Raw genomic sequence first — 21,273 nt, forward strand, 5'->3', positions numbered from 1 at the left:
TCCTTGCCACTACTCTCTAGTTAACAATATCTGATAATTTTCAATGGGAGTCTGACTCTCTCTAGTCTTGTACCAGATAATCTTTCACCACCATTTCACTCAGTTTGGTTTAGGACTCTCTTAAATGCCTCCAGTTTATTAGTGTGATCTTATCTCTCTATAAAAACATTTTTCTTGTTGTACAACAGAGTGACGTCGTCATGTTATTTTGCCTCCACAGGAGACAAGCCCCCACCCACTTCCAGCATGGCCTTTCCCAGGACCCACCTGAAGGGCTGGTTCTCCCCTCTACTTCCTAGTGGCAAGAGGGGAAAGCTGAGCCTGGTGTGGCTTTGGCCCACTGCCCCCATGCTGGGCGGTCGGGGGGAGAGCCGGGCACCACCCTTGCCCCAGCCCCTCTTCCCAGCAGTCGGGGGGGGGGGGGGGAGGGGGAGATGCAAAGAGCCAAGGTGGTTTTGGGACCATACTCTCCCCAGTGGTGGGAGGTGGGGAGAGGAAAAAACCTCGTCCCAGCCCCCCCAACAGTTGGCAGGAGTGTGCGGCCTCAGCCAGGCCCCTCCTAGCAGCTGGGGGGTGGGGGGGGAAGAGCTGGGGCTAGGAGGGGCCAGTAGGCCCAAAAGCCAGGGCTGGCTGCGGCAGGGGGGAAAGAGGGGAGATCCAGGATGGCCTCCGGGCCAGGCCTTTCTCTGTGGACAGGGGGCGGAGGGGAGCTGGTGTTGGCCGTGGGCCCTCCCCAGCTGAGAGGGGACTTGGTGAGCATAGTGAGCAGGGGACACAAGCCCCATATCTCTTATTATCAAGCACTATTCTGGGGCATTAACTCACAATGAGTGGTGCTTCTTCCAGGGATGACACTTGCCCTTGATGTCTTTCAGCCTGTCCCCTCCTCACTCTGTGGCCTCCCATTCTAGGGGCTGCATCTTCCTCTTCATTATTTGGTTCTCTAGCCATGTCACTATCAGATTTGCCCTTCTGGGCTATAGAGTCTCGCTAGATTTGCAGACGGGACAATGCCACTCTATCAGTCCTGGGAGGGGAACCTGGGCCTGCATGCTACTATGGATTCTAGCTCAGAAATCCTGTAACATGCAGTTATGATCTGGTCTGTCTCCAGCTTTTCTGCTCTCTGGACTGCATCTTACTGCACTTCCCACAGGCTTTCTTCTCTACCCGTTTCTTTTTTGAAGGCTTGTCTACATTTTAAGAGTTGCAATGGCATAGTTGCATCACTGCGCTTAGTGAAGAAGCTACCTATGCCAGTGAACATCTCCTGTTGGTGTAGGTGTTCCACCTTCCTGAGCAGTGCTGTGTCCATGGGGGACATTCTCCCATCAACATAGCACTATCAACAGGCATTGAGTCACTTTGGGGTGCAGATTTTCCAAACCTGTGAAGAGCAGAGCTATACCGACAAAGTTAGAGTTGACCAAAGAACAGTATTTATTATCTTTCCCTCAGGACCAGTGTCTTACTCTTACCTGTGTTCCCTCCTTCCCTCTTTAATGAACAGAAGATGGCTGCAAGCTTTTTCACTGTAGGCGTTTCTGTTGCCAGCTTCTGGGCTTTATACGAGCCTACTCCATACCTACACAGCTGAGCATCTTCCAGCCATGGGTTGCTTTGCCAGCCTAAGCTCCTCATATGTAGCCTGTCACACTAACTGTTCTTTTCTCAGCTTCCTTAACCCCATCATGGCTGGTGTGGGATGAACAACCTATCCTTAAAGCATTCATATTAGTCTCTGAAACAAAATACAGGACTATGTAGCACTTTAAAGACTAACAAGATGGTTTATTAGATGATGAGCTTTCGTGGGCCAGACCCACTTCCTCAGATCAAATAGTGGAAGAAAATAGTAACAACCACATATATATATATATATATACCAAAGGATACAGTTTAAAAAAAAAAAAAGCACACATGAAAAGGACAAATCAAATTTCAGAACGGAAGGGGGATGCGGCAGGGGGAGGAGGGGAAAGTTAAATGTCTGTGAGCTAATGGTATTAGAGGTGATAATTGTGGAGGCTATCTTTGTAATGGGTAAGATAGCCAGAGTCTTTGTTGAGCCCCCCGCGTAGTGTGTCGAATTTTAGCATGAATGACAGTTCAGAGGATTCCCTTTCAAGTGCAGATTTAAAAGGCTTCTGAAGCAGGATGCAGGTAATTAAATCGTTGAGACAGTGTCCTTTCTGGTTGAAAAGGCAAGAAACTGTTTTTTCTTTGTGATCCTGTCTAATAGCTGTTTTGTGGGCATTGATCCTTTGGCGAAGTGTCTGAGACGTTTGTCCAATGTACATAGTGGACGGACACTTTCGGCACATGATAGCATAAATTATATTTCTGGATGTGCAGGAATATGTGTTCTTGATCTTATAACTCACTTGGTTAGGTCCAATAATGGTATCAGCAGAGTGAATATGTGGACAGAGCTGGCAAGGGAAGGTACCAGGGTTGGTATTAGTGTGGTATGTCCTGTGGTTGTTGGTAAGAATCATTTTGAGGTTAGGTGGTTATCTATAGGAGACTATGGGTCTGACTCCCAGAGCCTCTTGGAGTTTAGTATCCTGTTCCAGTATAGGCTGTAGTTTATTGATAATGTGTTGGACAGGTTTAAGATGGGTGCTGCAGGTGATGACAAGTGGTGTTCTATTGTTGGTTTTCTTGGGTCTTTCTTGAAGTAGATGGCTTCTAGGTATTCGTCTGCCTCTTTTCCTGGACACCACAGTACAAATCAACAATGGAAAATTAGAGACCACCCTCTACAGAAAACCCACTGACTCATACAGTTACCTACATGCTTCCAGTTCCCATCCAGCACACGCCATACGATCCATCCTCTATAGCCAAGCCCTTCGATACAACTGCATCTGTTCTAATCCCACTGACAGAGACCAGAAACTTCAGGATCTCTACCAAGCATTTATAACCTCCCCTCCCTCACCTCTCCCTTCTGTTCTGAAATTTGATTTGTCCTTTTCATGTGTGTGCATTTTTTTTTAACTGTATCCTTTGGTATATGTGGTTGTGACTATTTTCTTCCACTATTTGATCTGAGGAAGTGGGTCTGGCCCACGAAAGCTCATCATCTAATAAACCATCTTGTTAGTCTTTAAAGTGCTACATAGTCCTGTGTTTTGTTTCAGCTACATCAGATTAACATGGCTACAGTTCTATCCATATTAGTCTCTGTGACCAACACAGATTCATTAGTGCTTCTGAAATGTTATGCCATATGGTGAACTGGACGAAGTGTAGGCTAATCATGACCTTTAGTTCAGTCAACAAGCATTTAGTGGTGATCAGAGATTCTGAACTGTATCAAAGAATGCAAGACTGGCATTAGGTTCTCTGTTCACACAAATGACTTGAGTTAATCTTGATGTTCATTTTGAACTGCCTGTGATGCTGTACAGAGTATGAGTGACCGTTTATAGTGTTATTGATCTAGTATCCTAAAGCTGCAATGAATCTTACAAGGTATCAGTGGACATGTTATTGCTTAAATATGATAATGTTTATATGTATGTATCATCTTTGTGTTGTTACAAATATATGTAACAAAATGCAGGAAAATGTAGCACTTTAAAGACTAACCAGTGCTAAAGTGCTAGATTGTCCTGCATTTTGCTTCAGCTACCCCAGACTAACATGGCTACATTTCTATCACAAATATATGTAATGTATTGTGATGTATTTCTGGGTGCCACTCTAGGACTGATTAGCATAATCACTATACAGCCTGTTTGATTGCCTATCAAAGGTACAGCTATAAAATGAACCTTTTGAGAAGGCTTTAGAGATTTAAATGATTAACCGATAAGCCGCTTCCCCTAAGCCCCTTCCCCGCATTGCAGATTACACATTGGCTTCCTGCAGAGCCCTTAGCAAAGCCGTCCTAAAACAAAAGGAAAAACTATGTAGCACTTAAAGACTAACAAGATGGTTTAATGGGTGATGAGCTGCTATTCAACATACAAAGCCTCCCTGGAAGGCTTCATACTGCAGAGCTGACAGTGAAGCTGGCTCCTCAGGAGTGGGGCCTGCAGGGGAGGCTTTGCTCTGGGTTCTGCAGTATGAAGCTTATATAAAAATAAAAGCTTCAAACTGCAGAGCCTGCAGCTTGTGTAACTGCTAGGGTTGTCAGTGGTTACATGCAAAATGCAGGATAATGTAGCACTTTAGGGTTGTCAGTGGTTACATGGTTACTTTTTTAAATGACTTTTTACATTTCTAGAAGCGGGGACTGTACTTAGGACCAGTCAGCAGGATGTTTAAGGGCATGCTGTTGAAAGGGGACTCCCAAATGCTTTTTTGTTCGCTTGCTGTAGGTTTGTGTTGTGTGAAGTACAAGCCACGTGGCAAAGGATATAAAGAGGTGGTAACATCTCTATTTAGTCTTCAATTCTGCTTCTTACCTCTGGAGCAACTTAGCTGCAAATTGATATATTGAAACAAAGGATATCCCAGTTTTGGATGTGTTCCAGAGAGAATGCAAGCCAGCAAACTCATCAGTGCCATTTAGAATGTGATATATGCATAAGACTTCATAGTCCATATATTTCATACCCTTTTAACAACTCTCTTCTTCTTCTTTAATAATAACTTTTAGTTTTAAATGCTGAAGGATTGGCTAGCAGAGTGGTATTTTGGGGATGATCCAAAGTTGATAACTCCATGTGCTGATTGGGAGCCAGATAACTGGAATGTGTAAAGGGAGTTGTGTGATAACCTGTACATGGGATCAGGAACACAGTTTGTGACTGGTTGGTGAATCCAACTTCAGTATTAACCACTAGTTTTGGGAGAACTTGCTCTCCTTTTGCAGTCTACTCTAACTCTGGCATTTTCAGTGTAAGTGATCCCAGGCACCACAGGTCACATTGCCAACCAAGTTTTTCTCTAGATAACTAGCAGTAAATCTTCATACAGATTTTGCTTTTAAAATTCCTGCTACAATTGCGTTGAATAGGACAACCATGGAAGAAGCTAGTTTAAACTCATCAACCATAGTGCAGTCTAAGGTTGCTCTTTTTGGTGCATGGATGCTTTAACAGATTAGTAATAAAGATGAACTCTCTTATGCTCGGCACTGTGTTCAAAATCTTACTTGCGGTCTGCTCTCCTGAATATACCTAGTCACTGGGCTAATCACCAAGGCTATTCATGTTGCCTTTAAGCTTGCAAGGAATGTTGCCTCTAAGCTTGCAAGAAAACTCATTTCCTTTAAGCAGTTTAATCTGTTAGTTTGGAGGCTTCTGAGTATTGGATGACTGGCTTCACCAGATAAGTTGCATTCACAGATTTTTATAGAATTCCAATCAACAGGAAACTAACCACTAAGACTGTTTCTCCCTCATGATGAGATTTGTGTGGCATCCTTATCTGATATAAAATAGTAATAAATGCAACTTCTTTTTTGGAGAAAGGGGTTGGCAAATACTTTTTTTTTTTTTTTTTTTTTTTTTTTTTTGCACCTGTATATATGTGCCTCCGAACTCAAGACATCTCCGTTGCTTAAAAGGGTTTACCACAAATGAGACATTTTTCATGTGCTTTCTGTTATCAAATACTTCTAAAACTCCTTCAGATGAATATATTTGATCTATATACCTGAAACCACAATAAAATAATTTGGTTATTTTATGCGGACAAAGGAGGTGCTGTAGTCATCATGAACAGGATAGATTATGAACAGGAGGAATGCAGACAACTCACCAATACCAGATTCTACAAGCCTCTCTCTATGACCCCACTAAGTAATACCAAAAAACCCTAAAAAAACTGCTGTTGAAGCTCCCTGATGCTACTCAGGAACAAATTTACACTAACACCTCCTCCTAATCTCCAACCAGAAACTTTCTATTTGCTATCCAAAATACACAAACCTGGAAATCTCGGATGGCCCATTATCTCAAGCATTGGCGCACTTACCACAGGATTATTTGGCTATATCGACTCCCTCTTCACCCTATGCTACCAGCACTACCAGCTACCTCCGCAACACCAGTGACTTCCTGAGGAAACTTCAAAACATCAGTAATCTACCTGAAAATACCATGCTGGCCACTATGGACGTAGAAGCCCTTTACACCAACTTTCCACATGAAGACAGATTACAAGTCAGCAGGAACACCATAACAGCACTGCACACCTGATTACAGAGCTCTGTGACTTTGTCCTCACCCACAACTACTTCCAATTTGGAGACAATTTGTATCTCCAAGTCAGCGGCAGAGCAATGGGCACCCGCATGGTACCACAGTATGCCAACATCTTTATGGCTGACCTTGAACGTTTCCTCAGCTCTCGCTTCCTAACATCCCTACTTTAGTTATGCTACACAATGACATCTTTATCATATGGACCCACGGAAAAGGGACTCTTGAAGAATTTCACAAGGATTTCACAACTTCCACCCCACCATCAAACTCAGCCTGGACCAGTCCACATGAGAAATTCACTTCCTGGACACTACAGTACAACTAAATAATGGACAAATTCCCCCCACTCTATACTGGAAACTCACCGACCACTACACTTACCTTCATGCCTCTAGTTTCCATCCCAGACACACTTCTCAACCTATTGTATACAGTCAAGCCCTAAGATACAACTGGATTTGCTCTGATCCCACAGACCGAGACAAACATCTACAGGATCTTTATAGCGCATTCCTAAAAATACCCACCTGGAGAAGTAAAAAAACAGATTGACAGAGCCAAAAAAAGTACGCAGACATGAAATACTTAAAGACAGACTCAAAGGGAGAATAACAGAATTCCACTTACCACCTACAGTCCACAACTCAAACTCCTGCAATGTATTATACACAATCTGCAACCCATCTTAGAAAATGATCCCTCATTCTCAGAGGCCTTTAGGGAAAAGCCTATTCTTGCTTACAGACAACCCCCCAACCTGAAATGAATTGTTTCTGGTAGCCATGCTACACAACCACACCATAAGCATCCAAGAACCCAGCCCTGCAATCAGCCATGGTGCCAACTATGCCCACATATAGAGTCATAGAGCTGGAAGAGACCTCAGAAGGTCATCAAGTCCAGCCCCCTGCTCTAGGCAGGACCAATCCCACCTAAATCAACCCAGCCAGGACTTTGTCAAGCCGAGACTTAAACATCTCTAGGGATGGAGACTCCACTACTTCCCTAGGTAACACATTCCAGTGCTTCACCACCCTCCTAGTGAAATAGTTTTTCTTAATATCCAACCTGGACCTCTCCCACCACAACTTGAGACCATTGCTCCTTGTTCTGCCATCTGTCACTACTGAGAACAGCCTCTCTCCATCCTCTTTGGTACCTCCCTTCAGGAAGTTGAAGGCTGCTATCAAATCCCCTCTCACTCTTCGCTTCTGCAGACTAAACAGACCCAAGTCCCTCAGCCTCTCCTCAGAAGTCATCTGCTCCAGCCCCCTAATCATTTTGGGTGCCCTCCCTTGGACCCTCTCCAATGCATCCACATCCTTTTTATAGTAGAGGGGCCCAAAACTGGACATGGTACTCCAGATGTGGCCTCACCAGAGCCGAATAAAGGGGAATAATTACATCTCTGGATCTGCTGGCAGTGCTCCTCTTAATGCAATCTAATATGCCATTCACCTTCTTGGCTACAAGGGCACACTGTTGACTCATATCCAGCTTCTCATCCACTGTAACCCCCAGGTCCTTTTCTGCAGAACTATTGCTTAACTGGTTGGTCCCCAGCTTTTAACTATGCTTGGGATTCTTCGGTCCCAAGTGCAGGACTTCGCACTTGTCCTTGTGAACCTCATCAGATTTCTTGTGGCCAAATCTTCCAATTTGTCTAAGTCACTCTGAATCCTATCTCTGCACTCAAGTGTATCTACCTCTCCCCCAGCTTAGTGTCATCCGCAAACTTGCTGAGGGTGCAGTCCATCCCCTAATCCAGGTCATTAATAAAGATATTGAACAAAACCGGTTCTAGAACTGAACCTTGGGGCACTCTGCTAGAAACAAACCGCCATCCTGACATCGAGCCGATGATCACTACCTGCGGGGGCCTGGCCTTCTAGCCATCTTTCTATCCATCTTACCGTCCATTTATCCAATCCACATTCCCTTAACTTGCTGGCAAGAATATTGTGTGAGACCATATCAAAAGCCTTGCTAAAGTCAAGGTATATTACATCTACTGACTTTCCCATGTCCACAGAGCCAGCTACCTCATCACAGAAGCTAATCAGATTGGTCAGGCATGACTTTCCTTTTGTGAATCCATGCTGACTATTCCTACTCACTTTCCTCTCTTCCAAGTGCCTGAAAATGAATTCCTTAAGGATCCCTTCCATGATTTTTCCAGGAACCGAGGTAAGACTGACCGGCCTATAGTTCCCTGGATCGTATTTGCTTGTATATCTATACAAGCAAATTCATTACTGGAGTCAGCAACATAAGCTACCAAATCAGAGGATCATTCAACTGCACATCCAGTAATTTGATCTATGCCAACAGTGCCCCACTGCTACATAAGACAAACTGGATAGTCCCTATGGGAAAGAATCAATGGACATACATCAGATATATGTAAGGGAACATACAGAAACCTGTTGAAGAGCACTTCAATCTACCTAATCACTCTTTAAAAGATCTCCAGGTGACTGTCTTATCTCAAACCAATTCTACAAGTCAAATACACAGAGAGGTGTTAGAATTACTATTCATCCACAAGTTCAATTCTCATGCTGATGGCCTCAATCAAGATGAGGGATGGCTGGGATATCATCAACCTAACATTCAATGAAGGTGCAAACAGCTCTTTGTGTAGATTATCACTTTTGCTGTCCTTTGATCCTTATCTGCTTCTTTTTAACTATCCATTCTTCAGGTGTCTATAGATTGCCAGTTCTGCCTACTTGTTTTTCCCTTTTATTTTCATACCCTCTGCTCCTTGTTTACCACCCCCTCCCTTTTTTTTCTTTCCTTCCCCCATCTCCCTTCTCCCCTATTTATTTTGGGTCTGCACATCCTAAACTCAAAACTCCAGTGATCTGAAGAAATGAGCTGTGCCCCTGAAAGCTTATGATACCATCTATGTTTTGTTGGTCTATAAAGTGCTACCAGACCTTTTTTTTTGTTAAGTTTATAAACCTATTCTCTGGAGAACTTCAGTGTAGTAACTTGATCATTTTTTACTTGGCTTAGGGTTTTGTTGTTTTTTTTTTTTTTTTTTTAATCTAGAATCTTAACAGCGTGCTGGAGAAACTATGACCAATTCTAAAATATCTTCAAAATGTACCATATAGGTTTGCAAACAATAAGATAAAACATTCTTTAATTTTAAGTTAATTTTATTTGGGCACATAGTGACACTGAAGTCAAGTGAGGGTTGCAAGATCAGTGTCATAACAATTAAATACTATTTTAAAGTATTCTTTGTAAAAGAACAATCTTTTGGGGTAAAGAGGCCACCTTGATGTGTGTGATACTAGGGATGTTAAAATGTGGCAGATTGACTAGTGGATGGAAATTCCATCAGTTCTGACCTCCGGTTCTGGGGAAATGCCGTGTGAAACCCGGAGTCAGCGGGGGAGTCCCCAGCTGACCCCTGGTTCCATGACACTTTTGCATCTTAAAGGAGCAGCGCTGAACAGCTGAGCTATGGCTCAGCTGTGTGGCGGCTGTCTCTTTGAAATGCCGCCTTGGGTCTGGAGGTCCTAGGTCTTTACCAGGGTCTGGAAGCCCTGGCGGTCCTGCCCCATGCTCAAACGTCCATTGTCATGAGGAAAATATTGAAGCTAAATTGTGTATCATGCTTGAGGATATTTATAGAAACTTAATTCCTTGTCTCTATAGAGCTATTGGCTCCAGCACAAGATGTGGACAATAAGAAGCCGTGTTAGAGCAGTCTCAAGCCATGTTTCTCTACATGAATAGGGATTGTGTTTGTGCAGTTAAACTAGGACTTGTAGTTTGAGACTAAGATACAGAGATTTGTGCTCCTCAATCATACCAAGTTCCTTGTTCATAGGCAGTAGAGAGGACCCACTGGTGGGAGGGACAAAGTAAAGCATCATAAGACAGTGGGAGACGGTGCCGGCTGCTTCTTTCGGTAGGATTTGCAGGCCCACAGTGACTGTTTAATTCTCTCACGCTGAGTATTAATACAATAGAAAAGGGGCAGGGGCATTCTTCGGAAATGTAAAATGTTACAGTAATTTCAGAATCAAAATTGGCTCATGAAATTGTATGACTGGGATGAAGCGCTGCAAGATGTACAATACTATAGTGGGCCTGAAAAAAGCTAGGGCCCTGGTGCCACTATGACCACTGCAAAAGCGGCGAGGAGTCCTGTGGCACCTTACAGACTAACTGAAGTGTTGGAGCATAAGCTTTCATGGGCAAAGACCCGCTTTGTCAGATGCATGTAGTGGAAACTTCCAGAGTCAGGTATAAATATGCAGGCCAGAATCATGCTGGAGATGACCAGGTAGATCCAATCAGGGAGGATGAGGCCCACTTCTGGTAGCTGATCTGGAGGTGCGAATTCCAAGAGAGGAGAAATTGCTTTTGTAGTTAGTTAGCCATTCACAGTCTTTGTTCAATCCTGAGTTGATTGTGTCAAACTTGAAGATGAACTGTAGCTCAGCAGTTTCTCTTTGAAGTCTGGTCCTGAAGTTTTTTTGCTGCAGGATGGCTACTTTTAGATCTGCAATTGTGTGCCAAGAGAGATTGAAGTGTTCCCCTACAGGTTTTTCTATGTTGCCATTCCTAATATCGGATTTGTGTCCATTGATTCTTTTACGTAGGGACTGTCCAGTTTTGCAGATTCAGACTAGCACGGCTGCCCCTCTGATACTATGACCACTAGATCTCTTTTCACAGTACTCCTTCCGAGGTAGTAATTAAGGATGTTAAGGACTAGTCAACTAGTCGCTCCCCCAAACCCTTGCTGTGTCTGATAGAAGCAGCAAAGGGGGGAAAGAAGGAGTACTTCAAAGACACAGTGCTCCACGGAGCCTGGGGTTCCAGCCTCTGTGTGGTGCTGCTGCTGCTTTGAAACGCTGCCTCAGTGTTTCAGGGGTCCCTGCAGCGCTGCCCGTTTGAAATGCCGCCATGGCATTTCAAAGGGGAAGCATTGCACAGAGCCCGATATCAGTTGTGCAGTGCTTGTACCGGCTCTGTGCAGTGCTTCCCCTTTAAAACGCCGCCGTGGCGTTTCAAAGGGGCAGCACCGCCCTATTGACTAATCAATGCAAAAATGCATTGACTATTAGATTAGTGAATTATACTATACTTAACATCCTTAGTAGTAATTTCCCATTTCATATGTATGCAGTTGATTGCACCTTCCTAATTGGAGTTCTTTGCTTTTGTCCTTGTTTAATTTCATCCTATTTACCGCAGACCATTTCTCCAGATCATTTTGAATTTTTAAACCTATCCTCCAAAACCTTCCCAGCTTGATATCTGTACATTTTATAAGTGTACTCTTTATGCCATCCAAATCATTAAAGATATTGAATGGAACCCATCCCAAAACAGATCCTCGTGGAACCCCACTTGTTATGCCCTTCCAGCATGACTGTGTATCATTGATAACTACTCTCTGGGAATGGTTATCCAGCCAATTATGCACCCACCTAGGTTGTATTTTCCCAGTTTGTTAATGAGATGGTCATGTAACACTGTATCAAAAGCCTTACTAAAGTCTAGGTATCCCACATCTTCCTCTCTCTCCCCCCTTCCCCAAGGTATACCATATCTACCTCTCCCCCCTTATCTACAAGGTTTGTTATTCTATCAAAGAATGCTATCAGGTTTGTTTGACATGACTTGTTCTTTACAAATTCATGCATATTGTAATTTGTCGTCTTATTACTTTTGCAAATGGATTCCTTAATTATTTGCTCCATTATCTTTCTTGGTTTAGAAGTTAAGCTGAGTGGTCTGTAATTCTCTGGTTTGTCCTTGTTTCCCTTTTTGTAAATGGGCAGTGTATTTGCCCTTTTCCAGTCTCCTGGAATCTCTCCCTTCTATGACTCTTCAGAGATAATAGCTAATGGTTAGTTATCTCCTTAGTCAGCTGTGTGAGTACTTGATGTATTTTATCAGGCTCCGGTGACTTGAGGACATCTCTGTTTTCTAAGTAATTGTTAACTTTTTCTGTTTTAGCTTCTGAGCCTATGCCATTTTCACCTGTATTCACTGTTAGATGTCCAATTGCCACGTTTAAGCACATCTGCCATTTCTACATTTTCTGTTTTTTCCTGTTCATTGAGTAATGGCTCTATCCCAGTAGTCTCCAACCTTTATAAGCATGACATCACTTTTGAATTTAAGTGCAATCCAAGATCTACCTCAAACCCACACAGTTGCCCCCGCCTCATTTCTGCCCCTTCTTTGAGGCCCCACCCCATCTCACTTCATTGTCCCTCCCTCCTCCACCCTCTTTCACTTTCACCAGGCTGGGGCAGAGGGTTGGGGTTCAGACTCTGGTCTTGGATTAAGGCAGTGGTCCCCAACCATTTGAGGCTGCCAGGTGCCAGAGGGCAAGGATACTTGCGCGTGCCCGGGGCCGGCACTGCCCCCCCCCCCCCCCCACCCCAAGCACCGGAACGAGGGCGGCCAATTCGCGGCGCTCCCGGGGCCGGCCCCGGCACCATGCATGCGCCACGTGCCCGGGGCCGGCCCAGCCCCAAGCACTTAGCGGGTGCAAACAAATGCCCCCGCGGGCGCCATGGCACCTGCTGGCACCGTGTTGGAGACCACTGGATTAAGGGATTTGAGTGAGCGAGGGGCTCTGAGCTGTTCCTGGAGCAGGCAGTTGGGGTACCAGTGGGGTTTTAGGTGCAGGCTCTGGGAGGGCATTGAGATTCCAAGGTGCTCGGGGGTAGGGCAGGGGCTTGGGGTGCAGGAGAGGGTTAATCACTGGGGTAGGGTTTTGGGATGTGGGCACCAGCTGGGCCCTGCTTACCTCAGGTGGTGGTATAGTGGGGCCTGTACCATTCCCAAAAGCAGTCAACAAACTCCATGCCAAGTCCTGCTGTGCTCCCTCTCTGCTCTGTGGAGATAGGATACAAGGTGGGAGAGGAGGGGGCACCTTCACATCAGCACCCCCCTCTCCCTCCGCTGCCCTGCACAGAAAAGCAGGAGACTCCTGAGGGGACAGCTCCAAGGCAAAGGGCAGGATATGCGAAGCAGTCTCAGGGCTGGGCAGCTAAGTGCTGGGCTCTTGGCCAAACCAGTCAGGATCACCTGTCAGAGGCTCCAAGATCTACCAGTAGATCCCAATCTACTGGTTGGTGACCACTGCTCTACCCTGTCCTTTGTCTTCCTTTGCTTCTAATATATTAGTAGAGTGGTTTTTTGTTACATTTTATGTCTAACTAGTTTGAGCTTGTTTGGGCGTTTGGCCTTTCTAATTTTGCCCCTACATACTTTCATAATTTGATTGTATTCATCCTTGTGATTTGATATAGTTTCTACTTTTTGTAAGATTCCTTTTTTAGATCATTCAGGGTCTCCTGGTTAAGCCAGGGTAGTCGCTCTTGCCAAACTTCCTATTTTTCCTGTACCAACACTTGTTTCCCATGGGATCTTATCTACCAACTCCTTTGCTGAAGTCTACCTTCATGGGCTTTATTTTGCTGTTCTTCCTCTGACGATTCCTTAGAATCATGAACTCTTATGATCACTTTCATCCAAGCTTCCTATTTGTCAAAATGACATCTAGAACAACCTCCTCCTAGTAATTTGTTCACCTTCTGAAATAAAAAAATGTTCCGTGGTAGGCAAAAAGACTGGCTGAGCACCCTGTTGGCCCACAGAACATTGTCCTCTGGATCATGGTGGGCTAGAAGAAAATGTTTCATGGGATGTGTATTGCCCTGTCGTGATAAAGACTATAAGATTTGTTGGAACATCTGAATATAGCTGCTACAGGAGCAATACAAATTGCCCAAGTTAAAAAAGGTAACATTCTAAAACCAGCTAGGTTAGAATTTTTCGAGGATCTGATGATTCTGTGGATTAGAAAGAATATTTCTATTGTGAAGTCATTCACCTTGAAAGGAAGACTAGCTTCTTGAATCATGCCTTTTGATCATTTTTTGTTGCCACTTGAACCTTGCTAATTTCATGGTATTGGAGTCCAAATATAAAGCATACATTTCTCTATTTAAGATATCTAACCTTGGCAAAAGAATGCTTTTTAAATTCAAATCTCATCTAAAGATGCATGTGTAAAAACTAGGTTGGAACATTCACCTTTGTCTTTTTTCATGTAACTAATAAGAGAAAACAGTCTATCTGTACCCTGTTTTGGCAGGAAACTTTCACATTTTGAAATACTGTTTAGAATTTTGGAAAACTTTAAAAAAATCAAGTTGATCTTTCTTCAAGAGACAAACAACTTGTTTTCTACACCAGAGGTGGGTTTTGAGCTATTTGTACTAGGGAGTGATTAACTTTATCTAGATAATTGGTCCATTTATTGGAAGAAGGGAAGGATGAAAAGTTGAATGGGAATGAGAAGCACCAGCGTGTTGAGTCTTTTTGATGGGTCCAGCAACACCCATGGACTGACATGAATTAAATTAGCTGGATGTTTTATTTATCATGGGTGTGCCCAAGTTATTTAGCTCTATTGTACCCCTGATGTCTTTTAGGTAAAAAACAAGAAACCGATGAACTAAGTGGTGATGCCTCAGTGGAAGATGATTCCTTTGTCAAGGTAATAACTATATTTCTTTGAGAAATTTAAATACTAGACTGTTCCAGTCAGGTAAATGAATCAAAGTTTTGGCTGAAAAGTTCCATTTGAAGCAAGTTAACTTAGATGGCGATCTAAATCGTTGTTTATGCTGTTTACGCTACTGCAAGATATTTGATCAGACCTTTTTCCATACACATTTAATTATATGGCTTGATTCATCTTGATGTGTAACTTTCTAAGTGCGAGTATGCTGTGTGCTTCCAAATAAGTGGGGACTCCTAGAATGATTATATATACAGTACTTTGTAGAAAGTATAGCTGTTTGATATACTTTTGAAGAAGCAATGTGTCTGTTTCACTGGAAGCAAAATCAAGCTCAATGCAATATATTGTTTTGATTGAAAGGAAAGTGAATTGGAGGTTCAAGAGGCAAGTGATCAAGATGGAAATGATGAACTGAAAGACTTCGAAGAATCTGCTGAAAATGAAGATGAGAACTTGCATTCTAAAGAACTGACTCATTCAGAAAAGAAGAGATACTCTGATTCAAAACAGCGAGAGCCAACAGAAGATGCAGAGAAGGATTTTGAAAGCCAGGTACCTTGCCACACTTGCTAAAATCTATATGAATATTCATTGGAAAAACACATCTCTATTTAGTCTGTCTAAAACTCTTTGGGCCGCTAAAGTTTGCCTCTTCCAGTTTCTTGTTCAGCTCTCATTAAAGAGGTAGTACTTACTTCAAACTTCCCTGCTCCTGTTAACCTGGATGAGTAGTACAGAGCTGATTCTCTTTAGATGCTTTTTGTAAGTGTTGTCATTATTACTAGCTTGTTTAACAAGTTGCTTATCTATGTTTCCAACTTAGGAAAATGATCTTCAGGATACAGAAGATGATACTTTTCTAACTGTCCATGTAAGTTCCAAACAGTCCTGTTAAATTTCTGATCTATAAATTTGAAGCAAAACCTGGTTTAAAGTGACCTTCTTTGTCAATTAAGTTTTCAAACTTACACCTTTTGAGCTTCTGATGGTATAGTATAGATGCTTGCAAATGGTTGCAATATAAGCTTTGCAAATGGATGGCTTGGACTTTGAGATGCCCTCCCAAAGTGACAGTACTTGGTTCATGTGGGTGCATTCTATGCACGTTTAGTTAATTGATCCAAAAGTGCCTTGAGCATGAATGCACCCACATGACACTTGAGTACTATATGGAGTATCTGTGACACATTGTTGTAACATAGATAAAATTCTTCTGGTTCTGAAATTCAGAGTGAGAGTTCCAGATACTTTTAGTGAAGACATCCAGAATGTGTGAATACATACATGGGTGCAAGCAGTATTTTTAGTAGTGGGAGAGATCTTCTCCTTCCCAGTTAACCTTGCTGACCCCCCCAAAAAGTAAACATTTGTTCAATAGCATACGTATCATATGTTTGTTGCATAATATTCAAACAAGGGGATTGAAATAGTGCAACAGAACAGAGATCATACTCTTAATTGTTCTTGATTGGAAGACCATAAACTTGTCCGGTAACACTTTGTTGGCTACAATAGACATGGATAACATGTGGCCACCCGTTGTAAGTCCCCTTTAATGGAAAAGGAAATTTGTACTGAAAAAGTACTATTCTCAAATAGAAATCAAAGATGTTACTGAGTACTGTGATAAGAACTCTAATTTTTTATGCTATTTTTGGGAGCTAAAGTGTAATTAAACTATTTAGTTTTTAGAAACAGTTCTTTAATTCAGAAACTTGGATTACTGTGCATGTGAAATTCTTACGTTTTGTGCAAACAGATCTTAAATTTAATTTACCCCTGTTTTGCAGAATGGTGAAGAAGAAGAAAATGAAAAAGGTATGTTTTCAAGTTTTTAGTAGAGTTGAGAGGTTTTAAAAACACTTCAAACTGGTAGTTTAAAAGTGAAACTTGCTTGATTTCTTTTTTTAGTCTGTTAACTAGGTTTGTCTCTAGTACTGAATATCTACTGTTCCTGTTTTAAAAAGCTCACTATGTTCCATGCATTCAGTGGGTTTTTCTTCTCAGAGTTGATGGTAGTATGTATCATTTACTGTGGTGGATATATACTTATTTATTAAACAGAAACAAAGTATGCAAGGATTTCTGTTTCTATGGTGCAGTAAATCTTGATGCACAAATTTAAAACTTGCACTGCAGTATCTGGTAGGTGCTTAACTGAATGAGACAGTACATTACTACACTGAGCTGTGAAAACACTATCAATTATGGACCATCATCTGCTTGACTTGTCACATACTATCATCAATATGCTGCCAGATTGTTCTTAGGATGGTAAAGGAAGCTTTCAGAAACGTGGAGAACAGTGGCTTTTCTATAAAGCCATCCTAATTATTAACACTTCAGAAGCATGTGACACATCTGACCAACTAGAGACTTTCTGAAGAGAAGCCAAAGGATTCTACATATTGCGGCCTAGAAAGGACATGGAACACTTTCACTTTACACAAGATGGACACTATTGAAGTTACAGAATACAACTACACACTCACTGTTCATGAAGGGACCCTATGGCTGAAGCATGTGTTTCGTGTGAGTGCCAGAATATTGTTGGAGATACTACTTATGGGACTGAGAATGAATACTGAAAATTTGCCAAGTGGGTGAAGACTGAAAACCAGTCTGCTACGAACTTTGAAGTACACATTTCGGTTTCTGCTGTAGACCACTGACGTAAAGCTATCTTGGCTGCCAAACAACCATTCAGAAAGGAGGATCAAGACAGAACCTTGAAACTGAGTTGAAGACTGATTTAACCACTCCCGACTGTAGCTCATCAGGATTTTGGAAGGTTAAAAGTCTTACAAGAAGGAAGGTTTTTAAACACCGATTTAATCAAACTTCAAGCATCTGAAGAAAGCCTTTCTTTATGGCAAATTAACACCTAAAATGGAAAATGGATACTTGTTATGAAAAACTGATATCTACAGTATGGAACCATTTTCAGACTCCTACTGTTTGTTGGTGTTTGTCTTTTAGAAAATGTATTTTGCCATGGCAAATAAGTGATCCTGGGTAAAGGATTTATTTACATGTTAATACACCTTGTTTTTTCCCCCCCATACCTTCCATCAGTGCAAATAACTGGCTTTGTATTTTCTAGGTCCTATTCTAGCTTATGCATATGAAATTGTTTAAACTTCTTGTTTTGCCATATTTATTCCTGTTAAATCCTCTTAGATAAAGCAGGTTCTGGTGATGGTATACAAGAAGTATCTAAACCTCTGCCTTCAGAAGAAAGCCTAGCTGAGGCTGATCATACGGCTCATGAAGAGATGGAAGCTAACACATCTGTGAAAGAAGCTGAGGATGATAACATATCGGTTACAATCCAGGCTGAAGATGCTATCACTCTGGATTTTGATGGTGATGACCTCCTAGAAACAGGTAAAAATGTGAAAATTACAGATTCTGAAGCAAGTAAGCCAAAAGATGCGCAGGATGCCATTGGACAGAGCCTGGAGAAGGAAAGCAAGGATTATGAGATGACTGAGAACCATAAAGATGGTAAGAAGGAAGACGGCGTGAAGGGTGATCCTGTCAAGAAGGAAGCCAGAGAAGGTTCAAAGAAAGCAGAATCTGGAGACAAAGAAAAGGATACTTTGAAGAAAGGTCCCTCGTCTACTGGGGCCTCTGGTCAAGCAAAGAGGTTTGTCTTTCTATGTCCGTTCTTTACGATACTGAGTACCAGCATTCAGTAAGATCACTCTACATTAAGGGGGTAGCAGCAAGCATCTTAAAATTAATATCTTTGTGCTCCTGCCTATAGATTTTTTTGACCGCCATAAGTTACTTTTTAAAAATTCAAGATCTTCGTATAAACACTATGTCCTACTGATTGCATTGTCGAATTGTCAGCATTTTATTTTTTTTTTTCAAATTGACAAGTTTAAGTATCCTTGTGGTGATGGTAATGAACAGCTATCAGTTCTAAGAACACAAAATGAAGTCAAGTCCCCGTCCTGAAATCTGGAGAAGATTGCCATATATCCACTGAATAGAATTGTCAGAAAATCTAGATCTTCAGGCATCTTGGGGAAAATCAGTGCAAGAATCCATAAGGGAATTTTTTTTGTTCAAATATAACCCAATCCACCCCTTTTTGAAATGTTAACTTACCTGATAGTTGTAGTGTGAAATGCAGTGTCTAAAATTCTGTATTTTCAATTTTCTTCTGATGATTTGCTTCTCCAGCTCTGCTAAGGAATCCAAAGAAAGCAAAACTACATCAAAGGAAGATAAAGGTAACTTACCTCTTACTGTAGCACTTAGTTGTATATTGCTGTAGCTTGTAATTTAAACACAGAAAGTATAAAATTGTATCCAATTTTGTATGCAAATTGGATAGCCACTTTTTGCTTTACATGTCATGGGAATCAGTCCAGGATTTGACCAAAACCTAAGCTTCTGCAGAAAATCTCTTAACCTGTTATGTCCTTCTTGCTATGAACTACAATGTCTTAGAAAATTGGTTCCATTTTTGCTTGAAGTCAGAAGTACTAGGAGTACAGTAGGCCTTAATTTTTCAGTATTTTCTTTTGTCTCCAAGCTCTCTTGAAGCCAGTTAATTCAAATAAGTGAAAACATAATTCATCTACTTCAAATCAATCAAAAGCAGAAGGTGGGCTCCATTTTTGGTTCTTATGGCTTTATTTTGAAGCATAAGCATTTCAGCGAGAGAACCTACAGTTAATCACAGCCCTGTCCTTTGATGTATAATACTCTAATCTTGTCTTCTAAATTTCCTGTACAGTAGAACCTCAGAGTTACAAACACTGGAGGAATAGAAGCAAAATGCAGGACAATGTAGCACTTTAAAGACTAACAAGATGGTTTATTAGATGATGAGCTTTCGTGGGCCAGACCCACTTCCAGAAAGCTCATCATCTAATAAACCATCTTGTTAGTCTTTAAAGTGCTACATTGTCCTGCATTTTGCTTCAGCTACCCCAGACTAACACGGCTACATTTCTATCACTATTCTGGAGGAATAGAGTTTAACTGAAAAAAGTTCACAACTGAACATTAACTTAATACAGTTTTGAAACTTCTGTACAGGAAAAAATGCTGATTTTAACCATCTTAATCTAAATGAAATGAGCACTGAAACTGTTTTCTTATTTTGACAAATATTTTTAAATTTTCCATGTATATTTTTAACAAGTTATGCTTAAGGCAGTACAGCATTTGCTTTTCAGTTTCGCTGCTGATGGTGAACTTCTGGTTCCCAGTAAGGTGTGTGACCAATTAGTTTTTAACTCTGAGATTCTGCTATTCATAGGAATTGTCCTGGCATTCTAGTGTCCACCCCCCCCCACCCCCAAAAAAAAAGCTGTCATCTGAGTATTGAACCCAAGGGGGGGATGGGTGGGTGCCAGCAGCAACGCCACTTTGAGTCTTTACTCCTTTTAGCTATTGGTTTATAAGGGAAATTCCATTTGCTTTTATTGTATCTGATGTTGCAACAAGAATTACATAGACCAGTGTTTCCCAATTTTATTTGGCAACGGCACCCTTTTAAAAGCAAAATAATTTTGCAGAACCCCTAATAACAGTCTAATATATGGAGCTGAAAAAGTAGACAAATAAGTAAGCATCATAATAAACAAATGCTAAACAAGGTCATGAGATCAACATTTAGTTTAATTGCACACATTTAAAAACAAATCACATTTAATGTGTACAAAAAATAAAGCAACTAGTTTGACAGTTGAAGCTTCAACTTTGTCTGATGCGGTGCTAGTATATTCTTGTTCAGTCACCCAAGTAATCCACGCTGCCTGAGAGTGAGTATGGGGGTTTACAGAGGTATATAACAGACATTTGCACCACTGACTGACTGACTGCGTGCGTGCAGCACTGAGTAGTGACATCGTCGTCCCCACTCTAAGCTGTCATTACACAGGAATACTTATCATGGCAAACAAAAATGAAAAATGTTTAATAAAATTCATAAATGCTTAAATATTAATTTTTTTAATGTTATTGTAATGGAATTTTCTCGCAGAACCCTTATTTTCACTTTCTGCGGAACACCATTTGGGGAAACACTGACATAGACAGTAGTTGGTGAGCATAATAAAGTAATTAATTGCCCTCAAAGTGTAAAAGGTTGTTCTTAACACTGTTGTTCTCCCCTGAAATCCTTAAATTGATATTCATGGAAATTCTTGCCCAGTCACAAGACATTTTATTTGGAATTAAACAGAATGCTATCCAGCAAATGGATTTTGTCCTTAGAAAAACACATTAGATGTTGAATGTGAAATTGTCACTTCCCCCATAGTATGTGTTCATTATGTTCTCTTAGCATACATTCTCTTAACTTGATACATAACTTCAAATAACATTTTAATAACTAGGGTACAGCAAGTCCATTTTGTTACAATTAAAGTATAAAATGAAAAAAAAAGATTAAGAGGTGTCTTATAGCATGTGGACATTAGTCCCTTGGATTTGCATTACATTGTAAAAAGAGGTCTAATCATTAGGTGTTCATAAAATTCCCCACCTAATATTTTTAAATATAGT

The 21,273-nt window shown here is 41.5% G+C and overlaps 1 protein-coding gene across 2 annotated transcripts in view; it reads left to right on the top strand.

Annotated features, from left to right (window-relative positions):
- The window catches only part of SLTM (SAFB like transcription modulator), a 50,217-nt gene that overhangs the window by 10,030 nt on the left and 18,914 nt on the right, over nt 1-21,273 (top strand). For both annotated transcript variants that reach the window (XM_075897326.2, XM_014578979.4), the window contains exons 3-8: nt 14,651-14,715; nt 15,103-15,294; nt 15,566-15,613; nt 16,533-16,560; nt 17,923-18,391; nt 18,937-18,986. In XM_075897326.2, coding sequence (XP_075753441.2) covers nt 14,651-14,715; nt 15,103-15,294; nt 15,566-15,613; nt 16,533-16,560; nt 17,923-18,391; nt 18,937-18,986 — 852 coding nt within the window. The remainder of the gene's footprint in view (nt 1-14,650; nt 14,716-15,102; nt 15,295-15,565; nt 15,614-16,532; nt 16,561-17,922; nt 18,392-18,936; nt 18,987-21,273) is intronic.

This window comes from Pelodiscus sinensis, chromosome 14, assembly GCF_052426305.1.
Source record: "Pelodiscus sinensis isolate ZL-2025 chromosome 14, ASM5242630v1, whole genome shotgun sequence".
In the NCBI taxonomy this organism is placed as follows: Eukaryota; Metazoa; Chordata; order Testudines; family Trionychidae; genus Pelodiscus; species Pelodiscus sinensis.